This window comes from Bemisia tabaci, chromosome 8, assembly GCF_918797505.1.
Source record: "Bemisia tabaci chromosome 8, PGI_BMITA_v3".
Taxonomy (NCBI): domain Eukaryota; kingdom Metazoa; phylum Arthropoda; class Insecta; order Hemiptera; family Aleyrodidae; genus Bemisia; species Bemisia tabaci.
The window spans coordinates 33,404,636-33,426,902 of record NC_092800.1 but is presented as its reverse complement, the minus strand read 5'-3'; the positions used below and the strand labels follow the sequence as shown (position 1 = coordinate 33,426,902).

The window sequence follows — 22,267 nt, the reverse complement described above, 5'->3', positions numbered from 1 at the left end:
TCTGAAATTTTTGCAGTCATGAATGCGCTTAAGTGCGCTTCAGCTAGAATTGGATTACATTTTGCAAAAAGGAACCACTAGCATTGCAATGGTGCTAAGATTGTGCAACTTCATCTTTTGCAATAAAATTGCGGGAATCGTGAAAAACTATGACATTTAAATGGTAATTTTTGTCTTAAATATACAGTTTTTAGCGAGTAAAATAGAAACTATGAATGGATAATCGGGGTTTTCCTCCAAGACCAAAGAAGTTGCACAATCTTAGCAACATTGCAATGCTAGTGGTTCCTTTTTGCAAAATGTAATCCAATTGTACATAGCAAATGGGTGGTTTTTTAAGGAGGATTATAATTAAACATATGGCACGGAATATAACAAAAGAATATGAACTATGCAAAACGATTATTCGGATATCGGGATTCGGCTGATTTGAAAACGCCTTCAAATGCGGCGTGATACCTCACGCATTCCGGAGAGTTCAAATAGTTGTATCATTGCGCCGTATGAATGTGACGGAAGATTTAAATGGAAATAGCCTTCATGCAGGCTCGCCACATCCCATCTCGGGCCCTGGTACCAGTTTTAAGGTCCGTGCCCCAAGCACGGAGGGGGAGGGGGGTCCGAGGTGCATCCCCGAGAAATTTTAGAATTTAAACGACTCATCGGACGCATTTTGAAGCTTCCATAAAGAATTTTTCCATTAATTTCTGCGGAATAATTATGTTTTGTTTTTTTTTTCATACTTTCAGCACAAAATACTTGCGAATTGTTGCATTCAAAACATCTGGAAAACTTTTATTTTTTTTTTTTTTTTTGGGGGGGGGCATATGATACTATTTTCAGTTCTATGAGGGCCAGGCCCCCCTGGACTCCCCCTTCGTTTGTCTATGGCAAGGGAGTTGAGCCATGAGCCATTGAAGTCGAGGATGCCCAGACTGGAGACTCTTAGCATCTGACGACGGAAGAAAATGAAACGCAGTTACTAAAAATATCCCTCTGTACTGAAAATCTTGAAAATAGATAGATATTTTCCAAGAAGTATACTTCTTTGAAAATTTAAGAAGAATTCTACAATGCCCCAGCGTACTTCTGAAAATCTATTCACCTTTTGCGAAATTTTTAGGATAAATTTTTCACTTTTTCTTACGAAACAAGGGTTGCATGTGAATTCGTAGTGGTTTTTCACGGGTAACACGGGCCCCCTCCGGGGCCCGGGCCCCGGCACCAGGGACCCAGTATCCCTCCCCTTGTGGCGGGCCTGCGGACACGGTAGATTCAACGCTGAACTCACATGGCACTGGAAAAAAAAAACACACACACACGCCGGTAAGTTGAGACGTTGAACGCTGTTCAATTGCCTTCAATTTCTAGTGTAGGCAAAACGAGCTTTCAGTGGTCGCACTGGAAAAAAAAAAACACATTGGATCTAGAGTCCAGACTCTTAAAAAAAAACATTGCCAAGAAAAATTGCTCTTGATTCAATAAGAATCTGGCTTAAATCAAGAACCAAGCCTCTTAATTTAAGCGGATTTCGTTTTGATTCAAGCAAAAATCCTATTGAATCAAGAGTATTTTTTCTTGTCAATGTTTTCAAGAGTCTGGACTCTAGATCCAATGTGTTTTTTTCCAGTGATTAGTTGAAATCTCAGTCTAGTCATATGATTCGGAATCTCTAGTCATATGAGTCGGCGAAATGTGAATAGAGAAATTCTGCTCATACGAGTAAAATTCTATTCATATAAGTTGAAATTCTATTCATATGAGTTGAACTTCTATTCATTTGAATTGAAATTCTATTCATATGACTTTGATTTTCTACTCGTTTGTACTCACCATTTTTGGCAGGGATAGAGGCTGTTCAATACTGATTATAAAATACGTGACACTCCAGGGGAAGAGAAGCTGTCCAATAGCCTGATTCACGGGTGCGTTACAAGGAGGAGTCCAAGGCTGCGTTACGTAACTTTGCGATATAACAATGCGCATCTCGGTTGCGGTGTCCAATAATCTCCGCTCCTCTTTGAATTTGTAAAAGAGGACCGAACCACCACCATGACTTGAAATTTCTACAGAATATTCCTAACATAGAAAAAAACAAAAATCACCGAAATTTTAAATGAATTATGATAAGAAGTTTTCAATGTAGAGGATAAATCAAGACAGGAAGTCTGTAGCGCCACAAACCGAGATACGCATTTCCGCAAGTTCAGCATGGGCGTGTTGCCTACACTAAATAATGAAGGCGAACTGATATCGTCACCGTCCGGCCAAAGTATCACAAGCGCTGTGCGACGTTTAAAAATTTTCGCCGTCATTTTATTTTTCACAGAGAAATTGTTCAACGAAGCTGTCCGAAAATTTCACTGAATTTTCTTTGTGCTGCCGATTAAACTGAGTGAAATTTTCGAACAGATTCGACCAACAATTTCTTTGTAAAAAATATAAAAGCGGCGGAGATTTTGAAACGTCGCATGGCGCTTGTGATACTTTGGCTGGAAGGTGACGATATGGCATTAAAGTAACCTCTTCCCGGTGGGTAAAAAGCTGGTTCTTCAGTCTGGTATTTCCGCATTTCGGGAGTGAGTGCGTTATTTCACGATGATACCACTATTCGACCACTGGGAGCTCGTTTTGCCTACACTAGAAATTGAAGGCAATTGAACAGCGTTCAGCGTCTCAACTTACCGGCGTATGTGCTCCAAGAGGGCGTGCAATTTCACTATGATACCACTGTTCCGCCTCTTTCACATTTCTTCTTTTTCTCTTCTTCCTCTTTCTATTATCTTCCTCTCGTTCTTTTCTTTTTTTAGATTTTCCTCTCTCCCTCCTCTTCTTCCGCTCATTTATTTCTTCTTTTTCTCCTTTCCCTCTCATATTATTTTTCTTGGACGGGATGTTAAGGAAGAAGAGTCCTTCACCCGTGTTTTTATTTGAATTTACAATTTCAGTCGACCAAGTTGTTTTTGAGTGACCCACGCACTTCCTGAGAGAAAAACTAGTTTCCGAAGGGAAGGCATCAACGGAGTGATAATATCGGAGTACTTAGTATATAAGTGCCAATTCACAGCTATTTAGTCAAATGCGGTAAACTTAAATAGTGCTTGTCTGGAAAAATGACTCACCATGTCAGAATAGTTCGGTAAATAAGTATAACATCGTAAATGGTGTCTATAAGTTTAAATTGTTATTTTTGACGAACACTTCTATCTATCTTCGGAAAATCCCACCACATTTTCATCCACTTTCATAAAGAAAAAAAAAAAACATCGGAAATTGCATAGGAACAAGAATTGAAAATGCTTGAAAATTACAATTTTCTGCTCTCAATTTTGCATTGAAATTAAGTGCACGAAACAAGATAGATCTTTCATACCTCTCTAGAAGGTAACAAACTAATAATTTGTCATTAACTCCAGGTTGCGGTGATTTGGACCAAGTCCCGTCATTTCGAATATTCCCGCCACATTTTGAACCTGTTTTGCGATTAGCCAATACCAGATGGTCTAGATTGGCGCCAAGATGTGTAGCTTGTTGATTGGCGCAGCGAGAAGCAAGAAAGCTAGGTTGTTAGTCCTTGTTTTTAGAACAAAGGTTCGAGAAAAATCGTGAGTTTGCGAAGTTAATTTTTCACTTTTGGTTGAGTTGTTTTCCGCTCTTCTCTTGATTTAAGTTAAAAATTCAATCAGTTCAACATGACCTTAACTCCAGACCAAAAAGCTGAGAAAGACAAGCAACCGAAACCGGACTTCGGAGTCCTGGAAGAGGATGATGAGTTCGAAGAATTTCCTGCTGAAGGTATAAACCTTTCTTTTTCTACATTTTGCAGTTTCTCTTATCATGAATGCTCTCGACCTCTTAAAATGAATTATAAAATTATCGTATTATTCATTCATCCTAGAATCATTGACTATTACCATGTAAATTCTCATAGTAAAAGCAGTAGCCTTGACAGTTTTGCCAGAGGATCAAATACCCTAACTAAGTTTCAAGAAGCCTCAGAGCTTTATGCTTAAGAACTATAGAGGATCGCAATAAACTGTGTAACTGTTTTATCCTGGCCCACTGTTGCGGTTCAGCCAGTACCTTACGTTACAGTGGTACGCTCGGATTGCCCCTCCTAACTGGGTTTTTGATAGGTTTGGTGCAGTCCTGACCTGAAGTCAAATGGCAGATAACCCAATTCATCACGTGTTATGGATAAAAAATAGCTCCCTAAGTCAGTAGTTTGAAGTTTAGGCATGAAAAACATAGGTCACCAATTGTGTTTATTGATTTTACTCTAATATTTTTAGACTGGACAAGAAAAGATGAAGATGAAAAAGACATCAATGTTTGGGAGGACAACTGGGACGACGACAACGTAGAAGATGACTTCAATGTCCAACTTCGGTAAGATCCGCATCAACTGATGTTTTTCATTCAGTAAATTTCTGATTCAGATTTGGAGTCTAGAGTTTTATATGATTATGTACTCTAAGTTTTAGCTTCTTTTGGCCCTGCACCACATTTCTATTTCATTGGTATCTAGATTTAATGTATCCGTTTATTACTGAAGTCATAAATGTATCTCAGATCGCAACTTTAAAAGTCTCCACTCGCATTTTACTTTTGTGAAGGAAAACTAATAACCAGTCTCTATCGTTTTTTGGAAACTTTCGCTTCTCATTAAAAGGAGAAAAAAAAGAAAGAAATCACGAAGAATTGCAAGGAAAAATTTTGATATGTTTCCTTGAAAAATGGTAGGAGATTTGGGAACGTAGCACCTGAGTTATGCATTCCTTGCGCCTAGTCATTGAAGTGCTACCAGTCCTTAACAGGATGGTAGAATACTGATGTACTATTCTGCGGGGAGATGAAAGCCAAAAATTTTCATTTGAGTCAAAGGTAAGTATGAACATATGAGTAGCAGTGCAAGACTAAAAGGGACTGTTACTGTTCATGACAAATTTTCAATGCCATCTAGGATTTTGCAGGATGCTAAGCTGGGCTAACTGACAAGTCTGATCAATTAATGAGGTCTAAAAATCCAATTCAGTACAGATCTCTCGGCATTACCCTAGCTTAGTATTTCAATGCTTCTGCCCAAGCTGAACACTCTTCCCCCTCAGTCTTGCATTGATACTCTTAGAAGATCATATTTTTCACTCTTATGGAAATTTTTGGCCTTGATTTCCCTGCAGAATAGTGTTGACACAGCGCTGTACTACCATCCTCTTACTTAAAGTTTGGGTATTATTTTTAATGCTTTTTTCCTTAGCTAGTGAGTTCTAAACTATTGTATCTTAATACTCTTTTATTTCACAGCTTTTTGTGGTTCGTTTTTTATTGCCTAGTGACTTGGAATTATCAGATCCTCCAATTCCTACATACCATTCCTGGCCATTCGAGAAATCAAGTGAGAATGTGTTGGTATTAGCTGCGGCAATATTGCCAGATTGTACAATATAAGTAATTCAGATATTTTACACGGGTTTAAAAGGGAAATTATCTGATTTTCAACACTACCCGGCAACAATAAATTCTGCGGAAGAAAGCATTTTCTATTTTGGCATACATTAAATAATTTTTACTTTCTTTTCAAATATGATTCTGCCATACAAATTTGCTTAATTCGTTCAAACTTCCTTAGAATTTAAATTAAAAATTCCATAAGTGGAACAAATTCGTTTTCTCTTGTAAAAAAATCAATTATTTTAAGTCCTCCCTTCACGATCCCTTGTGTCCTTCGCAACTACGACCAGGTAACATCAAACAATGACCAGGTATGGGTAGGTGGTATTGGATCCTCTCATCAACCATGGTAGCAGATGCTCTGTGATTTAAATTAAAAATCAAAAAGCAATTGGACAAATTTTTGGGTGAAGGTATAAATAAAGGTAAAGAAAATAGTCCAAGAAATGTTGAGAATGATTACCATGAATTTTTGAAAATGCTTTAAATCAAATCACACTCCTGAACTTAGTTTTTGACACAAAAAGTGGTGGGTCAGAAGTGGACTCAGGTTATTGGCTTGATTTTTTGTTGAAGGTTGATAGGCCTCGGCAAACCCTAAGGAGCCATTTTGACTGCGTCTCCACATTTAAAAAATACTCCAAGGCAGTGACTCTCTGCCTCTCTAGTGGCGAGGGACCAGAGCATCTTTGCCAATTTTTCAACGAAATATTGTTACTAACTTTTACCGTGAATCTGTTGTAGGGCGGAGATGGAGAAGCAGAAATTCCCAGTCTCATTGTAAATGGCACCAACAAGCTTTTGAAAAGATTTGGAATGAATGACTATCGTATGCTGTCGCATCGAACTATTTGCTGCGAAGAATCATGATGGATAATGTTTGTATTATTTAAAGTTCTTTCATTCTGTTTATTGTAATTAATTTCCTCTTTATTTTGTAAAATTCTAATCTCAATTAGCATTCTAATTATTTTTTAATATACATTTTTCTGTTAAAAAAAGGACAATTGTTGAAATCATTTAATTAAGAGCCTCCAACTTTTCTCATCTTGCAAGTGGGTCTGTTGAAAAAGTTGGCGAGAACAAACAGGGATGCTGTTTCCAATGAAAATTACTCAATAATCATGATGAGAACATCAGAAAAGTCTCTCTCCTAACTGCTTAATCTGCATATCGACGGTGTAAGTCGGCAATCACATAACATGATAACTTGTTTGCGGTGTCTGAAAATCTCCGCCTCTATGTTACCTTTTTAAAGGAGAACAAATTGACATCATTCCTTGAAGTTTATCCAGAATTTTTTTTGCAAAGAGAAGAAAAATCACTGCAGTTTTAAAGACTTGCCGTTAAGTAGTTTTCCGTTTAAAAAATAAAGTGAGACAAGAAGTCTGCGACGTCGCAAACCGAGTTATGTAATTGCCAACTTACACTGTCGATAAGAAATTCACCTGTTTTTAATCTTCCTGCTTCAGAAATTACATTATTGAAAAAACTCAATTTTGCACAGATTAAACAGAGATGGCTCTGTTTCAGAGTTCCACTTGGAATTCCTAATAGCCTCTATCTTTGGTACATAACAAGCACTATCTACCTGACATCTTCACTTTCCTGCTATCTGAGTTAGGTATCCTCAATTAGCAGACGTAGGTTTTTTTTTTTTTTTTTTTTTTTTTTTTTTTTTTTATGAAATCATCAGGATTTTTTAATCTTTTGTAACCCCCACTAAAAAAAACCAAAACAATGAATAGATGCTAAGATGAATCAGGGTCTCGAAAGACAATATGTCATTAGTTCATTGATGAATCAAGATGACCCTTGATCTAATCACCAAAAACAAGTTTTACGGAAGAAAATTATTATTATTTCTTAAGCTATTTTTCACTTTTTTTCCTTCCTCCCTCTGGCGTATACTGAGAAAAAAGCAGTCCGTATCTTGTGCCACTACTGTGAGACAAAATACGTCACGTCAACTACAACAGTCAAAACAGTCACGTCAAATACAACAAGTAAACAGAGTTGCAGAGAAATAGTTTAATTTTTAAGAAACCAACGCAAGTTGTTATGGCAAAGTGACATCATGCTGTAGAAAGTTGAAGTAAAACTCTCATACATTTTTCTTCAAAAAAAAAACAAAGTTGGTTTCCTAATTCCCACTTTTAACCAGATCTTTCTTGTTTTTTAAAATTCAGATTAAACAGTCAGTGCTACTAGAGAGTAATTTTTTAATGCAAATGTGCTTTCCTAGCAAGAAAGTAAGCCATATGTATACATCATTGAAACTGCTTAAGATATTGTGAGTGATGAAAAGAAGAAGCACAACGATTTGGATTATAGAAAACAATAACACAAGGTGCACTTTTCAATAAAATATTTATTTATTTATTTTTTTTTATCAGGGTTGTCAATAAACATGGATAATATTAAACATTTAACAATGACAAGTGAATCACATCAAAGTTAACAGAATAAAATGGAGGTGGTATACCTGGGGGGAGGGGGAGGGGAGGGTATGGATACATTCGTCCATTATCGTTTGGAAAATTTGTTCCCCTCATAAATAATACTTATATGTGCTTATATATACACAGAGGCAACAAATTTTTCATACTGTTTTCTTTGCAGAATCTTACAAGTATAGGTTTCAATTTTTCTGTACATTAAACTTAATCCAAGAAATTCAACAGTTCATTATTATTTGAGTTGCAATAAAAAGTACACTTTTCTTCCAACCGATTAACAACATAACAGACTTAGTTCTCCTACGATAACCAGTATTTCAGGGTTTGACATTAGAGGTCTTCGGCACTAAAAGTTCAAGGGACTGTAAAATGAAGTCTCTTTATTAGTACTTCACTCCTTCCCAGAAATTAAATTTTGAAGGGAATCCTGCAGTTTTAATTTAGACACTGAACAGCAGCTAAGAAAAAGGTATGTTCACACAAATATAGGGGCTCCCTTTTCTACTCTTTTAATGAGAGAAGTTATTCTCTTGCTGATGGATATGAGAGAGCCTTGAAATCGACTAAAAGGCTCTCTCATGCAAAGCTTGAATGATTCTTAGAAAAATTCAGTACTAGAGAAATCAACGGTTTTATAAATAACACAGAAAAATTGGACTGAACTTGACTTGAACAATTTACTTTTGATAAAGAATATTTCGATTTTTAAAGAGTGTCTTTTAAAAATTTGACTACAGATGAAGAGTGCTATTTTTCTGTGCAGAGCTATAGGAGAACAGACATTTCATGATGCCGATAATGCGGACAAATCGTTTTCAATTTCTATCAATATCTTTATGGAGGCTACAAGTTTCTACCCAACTGGAAATCAATTTGAAGAACTAATTAGTCAACAATTCATGCATAAAAGTTGATTTTTAGGTCAGTCAAAAGTAGCAATAAAAATGAGAAAAATATCAACGACTAAACTCGGAAACTTTGTAACTCTGTTGAAAACAATACAGACTTCCAGTAATGCGTTTGGATTCACTCGGAGAGCCAATCAGCTAGATTTTTTTTGAAATTTCCACAATTTTCTTCTCTAACTTGAAAACACTCAGTGGAAATTTCAAGCAATTAACATAGCTCATTCTCCTTCCAAGAAATAAAAGGAATAAAATTTTGTAGGACAGCGTTGGGCCACAATAGACAAGGTCGGAAGGGGCAAAAAGTCACATGCTTTCTCATCAAAATCTTTTGTGGAAAACTATTTACACAACAGGTAACACAGAAATCAACTCCTGAATGATACACTGATGAATCTTTTTATTACAGATCAAATGGAAATTAGACTTTATGAATGGCATTATTTGTATTTTTGCTATTTAACCTATGCTAATTATTAAAACATCTTGTTTAGAGGTTGATTTCCAGATTTTTTGTGGTGCAATTAGTTTTCCTTGTGAAATTTCGTAGAGGTAACATGTTGCATGTCAAGTCTTTAGTTCAAACCTTGTCTAAAAGCCCATTGAGGTACTTGCTTTCTAAGTTTAACCTTCAATAAGTTGTTGCATTTAGAGGAATCTCGATTTCAAGAACGTGAAAAACCTGTGACAGTGATGCGTAATTAGACGCCTTAATAATTAGCACATACAAGAAAATGTAATGCATTCGATTCAAAATAATAGATCATCATAAGTTTCGACGCACGACGATGATGTTCATAAATTATTTTATCATACAAATCAAATACACTAATAATTTTTTTTTTTCACCATTAAAATTAAAATAACACAGACAAATAACATAATTAGCTATGGGGTTCATGAGGCTCATTTAAATACACATTAAAAGTAGTGATAAAAAAATAACGGTAAAATAATTAAAATGACATAGATATTTACATATTTGAGCCGAAATTGACGAGGACTTAAACATGCTTTGTCACTTCAGGAATATCTTCATCATTGATTGGACAAATTGGACTACATTCCTCAATCAGGAACTACAATTCCTGGCTCATCGGTTCAAATGCTCATGTGCATAGGGAAACTAATGGTACATACGCTGTTCCTAAACTGAAGCAGAAATTGTAGTTCCTAGTTGTAAACTGTAGTTCAATTGAACCGGAATCAGCCTAACTACATCAGATAGTGCATAATTTTTTTTGCTGTTGTATTTTTTAAATAGAGAACTAAACAACGTTCAGACTTGAAATTTTGTGAGCACTCTCTTTATAAAAGAGAAAAAAATTTCAGAACGTTTCAAGACATTCTATTGGGTGGTTCTCTGTAAGACAAATGAAATAATAGAGGAAATTAGGCAATGTTAAACGCAGTTAAGCTGTATCTGGTTTAATCCTTTTAGTTAGTACATAGGTAATAAAATTTTGAAGGAAAGAAACAGACTCTGGATTAAAATAACAGTAACAGGATGGTAGAATATTACTGGGTTTGATTTCTGCTGGCAAATCAAAGCCAAACAATCCAAAACAAAATGAGCTCTAAGTAACGAGTTTCTAGGTAGTTTTTGATGAGTTAAAGCCCTCAGTCTTGTACAGAAACCCAGTACAGTTCATTTTGTAATTCATTATGTGTTCATTATGCTAATTTTTGGGCTATGATTTTCCTGCAAAATAGTGTAGACCCAACACTTTTATACCGTCCTATTACTTGCAGTATGTGGGTCACATTTTTTGTGTTAAAATAAGATCAGAGTATAAAAATAGATACAACAGTCCACCAGCATGGTTACTGATAACCATTAGAAAGAAAGGGGGAGAAAATGATAAGAACGATAATACTGCAGTGGAAGAATACAAAATTGGCACAAATGTTGACGTTTCAGCAAACGATTTAAAATGGGCAATAAAAACTAAAAATCTTCATTTAGACATTTTAAAATTTTGTTGACTTGAGATCATGTAAAAAAAGTCTGCCGAGAATCACCTGTGTTGCACACAGAACATGGACACTAAGGGTTTGTTCAAAAAATACTGAGGAGATGGAGTTGGAACCTGCATAACCAATGCGTTACAGGAGGGGTACGGGCATTCAGGGCTGTGTTACCTAAAGCCAAAACTCCTTCCAAAATGCTAAATGGGGGGTGGGGGGGGGGGGGGGTAGGGTTGAGATAAGCACTAGGAAATTTTTTGCAAACCCATATTACAGGTTCGTTACTAGGGGAGTAAATAAATCCCATTTCCAGTGTATAAAAGTATCTTGTGAACAGTCCCTGACTTTTTTTGCATGAACTCATCCAATTACAATTGGGCACCTTCAAAGTAAGGAGAAAAGATCAAAACTGATAACAAAAGGATATAAAAAGCAACAGTAAAAGGGCATTTCTACTCGTCATCATTAGTAAGTAATTTCGTATTTGGCACTGAGTTCAATCGATAAAAATACAGCAGGTTAAGAACACCATCCTGAGTAGTATGGGATATCACGGGATTCAAAACCTCTCTAAGCATTGAATACGTTGCCTTTAAAAGTTATGGAGAAAATGGACACTCATTACAAACAGAAACTTTGAGTCAAATTCACATATAGAGAACAGTAGCATGAACATTATGTAAAGTAAACGTAATTAACAACAAGAATCAGCCTCATACATCAGACATGGCTTAATATTTTCTGAAGTTCTATTTTTGTTAAAAAAAACCAAGCAACACTGAAACTTGAAATTCTGTGGGTGTATTCTTCAGAATCTAGAGACAATTCACAGAGTTTAAAAGCATTTAAGTGGGTAAGTTCTCTAACAAAAAAATAAAATACAAGAGAAAATTAAGCAACGTGAAATGCTGATAGGCTGATCCTGCTTTTAATCCATACAAATCATCTTAGGGCCAGATACTACATAAATTGAAGTATTTAAGTATAGCTTTTTCAGGAGATCTCATTCTACTGCTGTTTGATTCACCACATACACATATTGACTGTAAAAATCAGGCAGCTTTGAAAATTCAATATTGTATGTAGAATCATCACAATCATTGCCTCAACTCGATTGCACAATTTTATGATTCATAAACTTAAATTAAGTAGTGAAAATGCATGCAATTTAAAACAATCAGCTCGAAAATGGGTCGAAAAAGGTTTTTGGACAGTCCGATTTAATTTTGAATCACTATTTCAATACCTCTCAAACCTAGGTCTATGGCTGAGAGAACTGTCTTTTGGATAACATTTTTTCTTTTTTATTTTAATATGCAAGGTAGGTATATGAAACTGTAAGACAAATCGTGTCATTTAGGTCTTCCTCCTTTTGTAACCCCTAACACAACCAGGATGGCCTTTAATAATCTCTAAAAACCTACTGAGGAAATGATTAATGTTCGTTCAAGCCTTTGCACGAGTTAAAGGCAGAACCTAGAGCAATGCCACACAAAGAGTTTCTTTTATATGGTCCCTCTCTTTTCTGATATCAAAAGACAAAAACACAGGGCATCAGTTCTAGCCAGCCCTTGGTATGGATATTGCACCTTCAAACGAATTTGTAATAAGTGGGTATCACTTTCAAGACGGATTACAGTTATTTGCTATTACACCAAACATAATTAATCGCATTTAAATAATAGTGACATAGTTGTAACTAAGGGCCAAAGGACTGTAATCATATTTCAACAGATTCAAGAAAACAGGGGGAAAACATACAAAGGCTCCATTGTCTGCAGCGTATTTTGAAAATTTAAAAACTCTGTATTATAGGCCTGGTGTTGAAGACAAAAACATATTTTTTTTTACACATGTAGAACCTTCACTACCCTCTGTCGAACCACAACCCTTTGGGCATTGAGCGCCTTCACATTCTTGCTTCTACGCATGCAGATCCCTTACTAAGTTCGCCGAGAATACAAATGTCTCAATTCATCCAAAATTCCCGATTATGTCTCTTTGACTCTTAGCTACAGATATATTGAAGACAATTGCACAAACTTGATTTCAGAGAGAATTGATAAAGGTTTCCTCACAAAGGTAGGTACATAAAATTTCCTTGCAGGAAAAGGTACTGATGTTTTGCGGAAGGATTCTTCTTATCAGGTATAGACTAACAGAAATCAGTATTCTTCCCAGCAGACCTTGCAATGAAATAAGGCTGAACTGTATTGAAAGATAAGTAATGATGATAGTGGTTTACCAATGCATACTGTCTCAACGACCCATTTCATAGAGTTTAAAATTTAACACTACTACGGTCAGGTCACCTAAGAGGTTTCATAATGGGCTTAGTTAATTTCACAAATATTTTTAAGTCGCTTCAAGTTCACCTCTATCATGATTTTTGGAGAGAAAATTTGTTTGATAAAAAGGGGAATTAATGTTAAAATTCCATTTCAATTATTATGACGATGAGAATTTCATTAATGGTCATGCAGTAATGCATAAAATCTAATTCTGACATGACGTATGGTTTGAAGACAACTAAACATCAGTTGTGTTTTTTTTACAGGCTGGCTTTTAAAAAAATAAATAATTTTCATTTGAACTCACGTTTTTATAGCACCAATCTGAAATTTTGTTCCAACAATATAAATGGAACCAACAAAATTTGTAAACAGAATATTAATCTTGAAAACAGTAAGTATTAAGCTTTTTTTAGCATTCCAAATTGACAAACTCACTATCAGATTTATACATATGTACCCATTGCAATGAACATTTACAGAATAGCTTTTCCACAAATTGACAAAGTTATAGACAACACTTACAATCAGCAAATGAGTATTACATTGATGGAGAAACTAGGAAGATGCGAAGCTTGATTTCAAAGGTTGCAAAAGTCTGGTTAAGTTCAAATTTTATGGAGAAAAAAAATCGGAATCAGTGATGCTGATAGATGTATCCAGAAAAACTGAATTATAAATAGAGGTTTAACTGGCTACACCGCTACTAAGATGCATGATCTTTCGTTGCACCATCAATATTTACATTCAGAAAAAAGCTATGGTGCCCGCCCCAGAAAACTGTTGATTAAAATCAGCACAAGCTGAATAAACTGTAAGGATAGCATCATTTCCTTAAAAAAAATCGAAGTGATAACCGCATCAGTAAGATCAGACATTGTTGGAGATATTGAAGGTCTGCATCAAAAACAGCAAGCCTTAGATTTCTGTGAAAATTTCCCAGGTACTTGACAAGAAGAGAGTAGATTCAGACCAAAGTTGAAAAATTCAGAGTCGACAGTTGACTTGCGAAGCGTAAAAGAAGAACAGTTCAAATTAAGCCATTGGGAAAGATGCTCTTCTTACATTGAATGCATACATTTGGACAGAAAAAAAAAAGCTGTGTGGGTGCATACAGCAGAAAAATTTTAAATTCTTAGCATTACTGAAAAATAACTTTTAACCAGTGATTTGAATTAACAACGGTGAGACTGCAAAAATGCATATCTCGGTTGCAGCATTACGAAATCTTCTTCCTATTTCGCCTTTTAAAGGGACACCAAACCAACATAATGGCTTGAGATTTTCACTGAGTGTTCATTACACAGAGAAGAAAAATCACTAATGTTTTAAAAAAATGACATTTTGTAATTTTCCGTAGAAAATAAACCATGACAGGAAGTCTGCAACGCTGCATACCAAGATACACATTTCTGCAGTTTTACGGTCAAAAAGCTCACTTCAGGTAAGAGCAAAAATAAGGAGAAAGATCATTTTTTTTTATCACACACCTTGTTTTCCAAATTTAGTCATCAATTTTTCCTAAGAGACATTACGTCTGTTCAAAATGAATATTAAGGGGCTTCTCCAGATTTCTGATTTAAACGGTCGACTAAGAGAGTACGAACTTCAATTTCACAGAAAATTAAAAACATATCCTTGAAAGCATCAACTTTCAGCATGAAACAATTTTATCTGTATTTTATTTACATAAGGATCACGGTATGTGATGTATGAGTTAAAAGGGCATGCATTCGTAGGTATCATGAGTCCAATCTAGAATTTTACTCTTAGTAACCTAATGAAGTAATGATTTTCCATACAGTTTCGGCACAATCATTGGTAAATATTCGTTTTTATTCCGTTAAGAAAGGAAAGGTTTCTTAAATATCCGAGCTTTAAAATGGGCACTGATGTTTTCAGAACTTCAGTCTATCAGTCTGAGTAAGTTATCGTGGCGACAAATTTACAAAAAAATTAAACAATGTAGGTCTTAAAACTAAATATTTTTGGAAAAGTATATATAGGCGTTCGATGAGTAAAACTCAGGTAGGTAGATAGTCCGATGAATTGCATATCGATGGTAAAACTGCAAAAATGCATCTGGGTATCGATTGTGGTGGTTCAAAATTTCTGATATTTAATTTTTCAAAGGAAATTGAACCAACATGGCTTAAAATTTTAACAGTATATTCTTCACAACAAAATAACTATTCCCTCAGTTTTCAAGATGGGATGTCAAGGAGCTTTCTATCTAGAAAATAAACCAGGGTGTCTACTAAAACAGGCTGGTCAAAAATCAGTGCTTCCCAAGAAATTCAGTACCTCCTTCACATTAAATATTCAGTAATTTTTCAGTACCTCCAATTGACAAAATTCGAAAAATTTGAATTTCTTGCTCAAATTGCGACAAAAATTCCAAAAAAATGAAAAAATGTCGGATATTCTAGCAAAATTTCTGCACTATTTCAGTAATTCCAGACTGCCCTAAAAAATCAATACTTCTTTGGTACTTTCCGGACTTGTAGACACCCTGAACAAAGACAGGATGTCTGCAGCTCTGAAAGCAGAGTTCCTCGCTTTTGCAGTTTTACTATCAATAGATACCTGTATGCTTACTAACTTGAAGTCTACCTACAGGTAGGTACTAGAAAAGTTAAATAAAGACCTGATTTTGAAAAATCACCTTGGAACGATGTGAAACTCAACCGTACCTAGATATTTGAAAGGAGCTCCTCCTTTCACATGGTTCGATAGGGTCCCTGCATTTTCAGGTATTTGATCACTAAGGATGGGCCATTAGCAACAATTTCTGGAGGGATTTGAGCCAGTGGGCAGTTGTCAATTGACATGATTTGCAGATGAGTACACAAAGCTAGTTCATACGGTAAACTATTTAAGTTTGGATTATCATTAAGATACAGATTTTCTAAATTAGTTAAAGTCCCGATTTCCTCGGGGAGGCAGTTCAAATTATTTTCACCTACAGACAGGAATACCAGGTTGGACAAATGGCCTATGGCTCTAGGTAAGGATGTCAGTTGGTTGGACTGCATCACTAATTTTTGTAAATCTCGCAGAAGCCCGATCTCACTAGGAATAGCCTCCAATTTATTTTCTTCAAGATCTAAAACCCGCAATTTTTTCAAGTTACCGATGCTTGAGGGTATTCTTCTCAGAGCATTATTCGATAAGATCAAGACTTTTAAATTTTGCAGGTTTGAAATATTATCTGGAATCTTACTTAACTTATTTGTACCTAGATTAAGCTCAACCATATTGTCCCAGGTGCCTACATCAAGAGGTAAAGAGGTCAATTCATTTTCCTTCATATTTAATTTAGTGAGATGTTTTGCTCTGGAAAATATGCCATATGGAATTTTGTCTATTTTATTATGTTCCATGTTTAAGGAGTTAATGGTAGTAAATTGAGCAGGGCCTCCTGATGGATAGGCAGAGAACATATTACGAGATAATGTTATGCTTTGTAATTCTAACAGACAGGTCAGAAGCCCCTCAGGGAGTTGAACTAAGGCATTACCTTCAACATTAAATTCATCCATGTGTTTACAATTACTGAGAGATTTTGGCACACAGGTTAATCTATTATAGCGTAGACCTAGGCGAGTCAATGCTTGAAGGTTACCTATCGTTTCTGGAATCTCTGAGAGATCGTTGTGCTGCAAATCAAGAGTCGATAAATTAGCGCAATTTCCTATTTCTTCAGGAATACGAATTAAATGGTTGTGAGAGACGTCCAGCGTGGTTAGATTAGTCAATTCACCCATTCCTGCAGGCAGTTCTTTGATTTTATTCTCTCGAAGACTTAGCATAGTTAGTTTCTTTAAATTACTAATCTCATCATCTACATGGCGAATACGATTAAATCGTAAAAACAAAGTGGTTAAGGATGTCAAGTTGTAGACCACTGACGGAATCTCTTTCAATTTATTGTGCCGCAAATCTAAGACCTTCAGATTTTTCAGTGATACAAGTGAATCAGGTAAGCTTGTCAGCGAGTTTTCACTCAGGGCAAGAGTTTGGAGGTTCACCAAGCAACCTATTTCATTCGGTAAAGAAACTAGTTTATTGCTGTAGAGATAAAATTCGTTTAATGTTGTTACATCGCGTATGTTTTGAGGAATTGAGGTTATGTTAGACTTGCTCAAGTCGAGGCGAGTGACATTCTCTTCTTTGCTGCGAATAAGTTCTTTGACAAGATCCATGTTGGCTTGTACTGGTTTGTTCTTCTTTGCAGTAGGTTTAGGTTTATTGGACTCGGGATGTTTCACCGTTACGGTTTTCGGTTTGGCAGCTGCAACCTCAGGAGAACTGAGGCTCGCTGAAGATACCTTCTTATCTTTCATGGTTACTGTGGGGCTGCTGATGTTTAAACTACTGAATACATCCGAAGTCTCACCACTTATACCTAATCCTAGATCTTGGCTGCAGGTCTCGTTCAGGAAATGTGGATTGTCAGGGCTGACTCTCTCGTTGCTGCCTTTATTGTATTCCGCCAATCTCTCCGCCGATTTGTAGTCGGATGCTGAGTTAGTGCGTAGTCTCGGTTTAATCGATTTCTTCATGACAATCGCAAGAATTTATTCCCTTCAATTGCGGACTTTTGCATAGGGATTCCAGCTCAGAAATACACCCATTCTGTCAACAAACGCGAAACAAAACAATAACACTGAACAACGCGAAGATAACGCGTTTCCTCGCGAGCAACTTTTAGGCATGCGACACAAATGAACGTAAAAAGAAAAGGATCTACGGAATTGCACTTGCTTGGGGTAGTTTCGCGACACCTGCTTTGATACCCGAAAAGATATTTGTATGCACAAAGCTAGAAATCACAAGATTTCAAGGAAATGGCATCGGTATAACGGCACAATTTTATGATAGGGGCACGTAAATGACACACAGCCAATCAATTTGGCTGAACATCATCATTTTCAAGGTAGACATTACAACAGTGCATGCGCAAATGTGTCGCGAGAAAGAGATGTAAAACAAAAAGAGTGAGATAGGACGAATTGTAAGTGGAGTGGAGTGAGTAAAATCACAGAATATATAGGCTTCACCAATGGGTGGTAGCAGGTGGGTAGGGGAGGTATCCGAAGAAGGGAGCTCAGCCCTTCCCTTCCCCCTCTTTTGATGCGCGATGCTTGCCGGCACTGATGTATGTTGCATGTATGGTCAACGTTTGCAGAATTTTTAAGGTTAAATATTTATTTACAATTTCGCTTCGGCCGCTGATAAACCACTCCGTTCGGTTGTTTCTCCCTCTTATTTACTTATATTGGAATAGATTTGATAGACTTTTTATCGTCAGTGAAGAAATTAACTGGTGCATCTTCCATTATGAACAAAACAAGCGCGCCCATGGAGCGTATTCAAGCTTTGGATGCCATTGAGAAAGATATCATCACCTGTCTTCAAGCTGCAGGTATGTTTAGTTTTGAAATATTTTTCAATAATACTTTCGGAAGACGTTTGTAACCAAAACAGGTTACTCCTCATGTTTGCCACCACTGGCATCCAAAGCAACTCACCAGAATATCGCTGTACTAAGCTGTAACACTTTACGTACGATGCTTGGTGTACTGGCCCATGAACTCATGAATGATATAAATTCAGGTAAACTGGCTCCCAAGAAATAGTGCACAACCTAGTAAAAAGTGCCGAGCATTGTAATAAGTAGATGGCCTTACAATCTGTTCTAAAATAAAAACACTGCATACGCAGCCGTTAGAGTTCGCGTATCATATGTCGAAACGAATGTCAATCTCTGATTATCTCAGAATTAGCACCACTCAACAGGTTAATACATTCAGTCAGATGGCACCACTAACAAGTGGCGACATAAAGAATACTTTGAAATTTGTCTCAACATGTGATGTGCGAGCTCTATTACTATGAAGAATTATGGTAGATGTTTAATAAGAAAATGGCCGTTTCGGTAATATATTACAGCTTTCAAATAAACCCTTCATAAGATTCTGAGAAAATAAAATGATTGTCTTGTTTTTCTCATAGCTCAATGAAGACTGCCTGAAGCGGAGATTTGTTTTTCGCTTTATCTCTTACAGTGTGATATGATAATTGAAAGATGCATCTAGGATGCTGTGGCACCCTAGAAGAGAGATTATAATACACCAACAAATTTTCTAGTGAATCAGCTTTTTTGAGTTATATTACTATCTTTGAGTGCAAATTTTGGTTTCAGGAGCTGCATTCTCTGAACTGAGTAAAGAGAACAAGTCAAGTGTGAAACAGGCAGAAACGCAGACAAATCAGTTCTTTAAAACATTGAACAGTGTTGAATCTAAACTAACAGAACAAATCAACTACCTAACTCAAGTGTCAACAGGTAATTACTGTTTACTTTAACACTTCAATACTCCTCTGATAATTTTATACAATTTTTTGAAAGATATTTTGTAACATCTCAAGTGATTTTCATTTATTTCCCCTTTTTTTTTAAGTGAAATTGATTTTACTTTGACAGAATTGTTTATCTTGAACTTCTGGGCTAAATTTATGAGCTTTTTAAATGTTGATCTCTCATAGTAGGACTGAAAAGTGACTTTTTCAGCCCTTTTGTTTAAGTTTTCATATGGGAATGAGGGATTTTTGCTGTGTTTGTGTGGATGCTGCAACGCTTGCTCTCACTGTTTAGGAAATAGGGGAATTTAATTCTTTTTGTGTCTTGTCTTCCTTGCCTGCAAGGAAGTAAAAGATCTCCTCAATTATTGATAAGATTTTGTCACATTTCTAACCAGATATTGTGTGTAAAAATGCAGAAAATCTCACTTTTCAGCCCAGCTTTCATTGAAGTTGGCACATGGATTGTTCGATTTCAAAATAAGTATTTTTTTAAAGAAGTCAGCAATTCTTCACCTAGAAATATAGTAGGCATGGTTACTTAAGTTCTTCTCTCTTTCAGGTCAACCTCATGAAGGATCAGGCTACGCTTCTCAGAAAGTCCTGCAGATGGCGTGGCACAGACTTGAACATGTTCGGAGTAGGGTGATGGAGCTAGACAGGATCAGTCGAATAAACAAGGAACGCATGAATCAAAGTCAAGAACGAATGAATCAAGCTCCTCCGCCACCCGGTCCAAAACAGTGATTTTTGAGAGCGACACCAACAATCACAATTTCTGTGAAGCATTTTGCGCCTTTTTGATGTTATCTTGAGTTATACCAATTTGTTCCTTCAAGGTGTTTTAACGCTGAAGCAATTGTTGAAATTGATCAGCGGGTCTGAGGTGCTTGTAAAAACACATCATTAAATGTCACTCATTTTAACTTTTTTTGCCATTTACATCTGAAAGACGACTTGTTAGTTTGTGCTGTTGTGAACTATTTATGCATTTTTAATAACTCATTTCATTGTGGGGTTTAATTAGTGTAACTTTACGTTATTTATGGAAACAGAATATGATAATTCTAATTTGTATTTATAGTCAAAAGTATAAGGATGAACTGAGGTCCTGGTTTGCACACTGAACACCTTAGTGAAATGATCAGTAGAGCAGTGTCAGAATTGCAGTAGAACTATTGAATGTTCACCTTATCACAACTGACATTAGTTAAATCTCCCACTGACGTCAGTTGAGATTGGTATAAACTTTAACCAATCAGCTGGAATTTTAGCACTGATCTACAGGTCATTTTTATCAGGGAAGAAAAAAGATTTAACTTGAATCAGATAATTTTTTCCTCCAGCTTTATGAAATACTGTTTGTTCCATCACAATTTAAAAAAAAATGGAGATCGTGATCTTTTGATTCCTTGGTTAATCTTTTGAAGAGAAGAAAAATGTTTTGCTTTTGCTCTTTTTATCATATCCAAGCTCTTGGAGTTTTTTAAGGCTTAGAATATCTCAAAAGATTTAAATTCAAATTTAAATCCAAATTTTGTTTGTATGGATGTGAAGTTGCTGTCCGAGGTACTGAGTAGTCTGGTAGTAATAGCTTTCTTGATATCGATATATGAATGTATTTATCACTTTAATTGTGACGCGATCTAAATCTCTAGCCTGATTGCGCATTATTTTAGTTTTAATGAAAATGTATCATAAAAATTTGAGACAAAAAAAGAAAACAATTTGTTAGTACAGAGCACTACTCTGCCGCCTGCTATTGCCTGACATCGTTCATTTCTTAATTTTTCGGCTAGTTCTATCTATTATTCCTCTGTCATTGAGGAGTCAAAACTACTCGGAATTGTTGCTCTTCACCAAATCACTTTCGATGGGACCACTTTCTGTAGGAGTTAAATTGGACGTATTTCTGCCAAACGGAACTAAGTGCATTAAGACAAGAGCCCTGAGGCCCATAAGAATATATGCATAACAGAGCTCTTGTCATAAGCACATAGTTCCGTTTGGCAGAAATACGTCCAGTTTTTGTCGACTCTCAGGGATTGCTAGGATTTTTAAACCTGATGTAAATAAATTGTAAATGTGATTCTTTCATTTAATGATACGTGTAAGCTCTATTTGATGTTTATATTTTCTATTCTAGTTTCTTTGTGATGATTCTATAAAAAAATTTGAAATTAAATACAGGTTTATAGAACTTCTCAAGCTGCGTTTGTTCCCTTTCTCTTTTCTCGAAAACAAGCAAATCTAGGGTGAAAGTACCAGAGGACGTATCTCAGTTTGCGATGATGTAGGCTTCCTGTCTTACTTTAATTTTTAAATGAAAAACTGTTCAAAGTCAACTCTCGAAAACTTCCCTGATTTTTCTTCTCTGTGCGAAGCAAACTCTGTGAAAATTTCAAAAAATTATATTGATTTGTTCTCCTTCAAAAAAATAAATTAGAAGTGGAAATTTTTGAACGCCGCAAAAGAAATACGTGGTCTGGTAGTGGTCACCGTTGAGATGCATTCACACAAAATAAGTCTATTCGTATGTAGATGTCAACAAAGAAGAAGAAAAAATGAGAACCAATAAGTAGTAGAGGTCATAACTTGGCGCGGGGTGGTCAGAGGGTTATTCTGAAAGTTATCATGCAGATAGACTTTTTTTTATGTGAAGCAGCTCCAGGCAAGAATTGCAAAACACAAAAACGTCAATCTGCAGAAGAGGTGAAACTGAAATATATTTCTGGGTTTTCGTGGAGTTTTAAAGGATTTCTGTAAGCCTTTGATTGGGTTTGGGTCCAGCTTGAGTTATCTTTTTCGACTTTAATGTGATTTAAAA

General features: G+C 36.0%; 3 protein-coding genes and 1 long non-coding RNA gene across 4 annotated transcripts; 2 read left to right on the top strand and 2 right to left on the bottom strand.

The window, feature by feature from the left end:
* Positions 1–794: 794 nt before the first annotated feature.
* Positions 795–3,548, bottom strand: LOC140225290 (uncharacterized). The gene is made up of 2 exons (XR_011900416.1): positions 3,374–3,548; positions 795–2,079 (listed from the first exon to the last, which is right to left on the bottom strand). It is a non-coding gene; the product is annotated as an uncharacterized lncRNA (long non-coding RNA).
* A 33-nt stretch (positions 3,549–3,581) lies between these two features.
* Sem1 (Suppressor of exocyst mutations 1) lies at positions 3,582–7,585 on the top strand. The gene is made up of 3 exons (XM_019041171.2): positions 3,582–3,795; positions 4,293–4,389; positions 6,196–7,585. The coding sequence occupies exons 1-3, from the start codon at positions 3,693–3,695 to the stop codon at positions 6,233–6,235; spliced, it is 240 nt and encodes a 79-aa protein (XP_018896716.1). The 5' UTR covers positions 3,582–3,692; the 3' UTR covers positions 6,236–7,585.
* Positions 7,586–7,804: 219 nt separating this feature from the next.
* LOC109030240 (uncharacterized) lies at positions 7,805–18,110 on the bottom strand. The gene has a single exon (XM_019041100.2). It carries the CDS (start codon positions 17,637–17,639, stop codon positions 15,795–15,797), a length of 1,845 nt encoding a protein of 614 aa, XP_018896645.2. The 5' UTR covers positions 17,640–18,110; the 3' UTR covers positions 7,805–15,794.
* Positions 18,111–18,277: 167 nt separating this feature from the next.
* Positions 18,278–20,366, top strand: MED11 (mediator complex subunit 11). Its single transcript, XM_072303832.1, has 3 exons — positions 18,278–18,502; positions 19,283–19,426; positions 20,003–20,366. The coding sequence occupies exons 1-3, from the start codon at positions 18,418–18,420 to the stop codon at positions 20,185–20,187; spliced, it is 414 nt and encodes a 137-aa protein (XP_072159933.1). The 5' UTR covers positions 18,278–18,417; the 3' UTR covers positions 20,188–20,366.
* The last annotated feature ends 1,901 nt before the right edge of the window (positions 20,367–22,267 follow it).

Coding starts and splice junctions, on each gene's coding strand:
- Sem1 (XM_019041171.2), top strand. CDS start 3,693: ATGACCTTAACTCCAGACCAAAAAGCTGAGAAAGACAAGCAACCGAAA. Junction 3,796..4,292: donor CGAAGAATTTCCTGCTGAAG/GTATAAACCTTT, acceptor TAATATTTTTAG/ACTGGACAAGAAAAGATGAA. Junction 4,390..6,195: donor GACTTCAATGTCCAACTTCG/GTAAGATCCGCA, acceptor AATCTGTTGTAG/GGCGGAGATGGAGAAGCAGA.
- LOC109030240 (XM_019041100.2), bottom strand. CDS start 17,639: ATGAAGAAATCGATTAAACCGAGACTACGCACTAACTCAGCATCCGAC.
- MED11 (XM_072303832.1), top strand. CDS start 18,418: ATGAACAAAACAAGCGCGCCCATGGAGCGTATTCAAGCTTTGGATGCC. Junction 18,503..19,282: donor CACCTGTCTTCAAGCTGCAG/GTATGTTTAGTT, acceptor TTTTGGTTTCAG/GAGCTGCATTCTCTGAACTG. Junction 19,427..20,002: donor CCTAACTCAAGTGTCAACAG/GTAATTACTGTT, acceptor TCTCTCTTTCAG/GTCAACCTCATGAAGGATCA.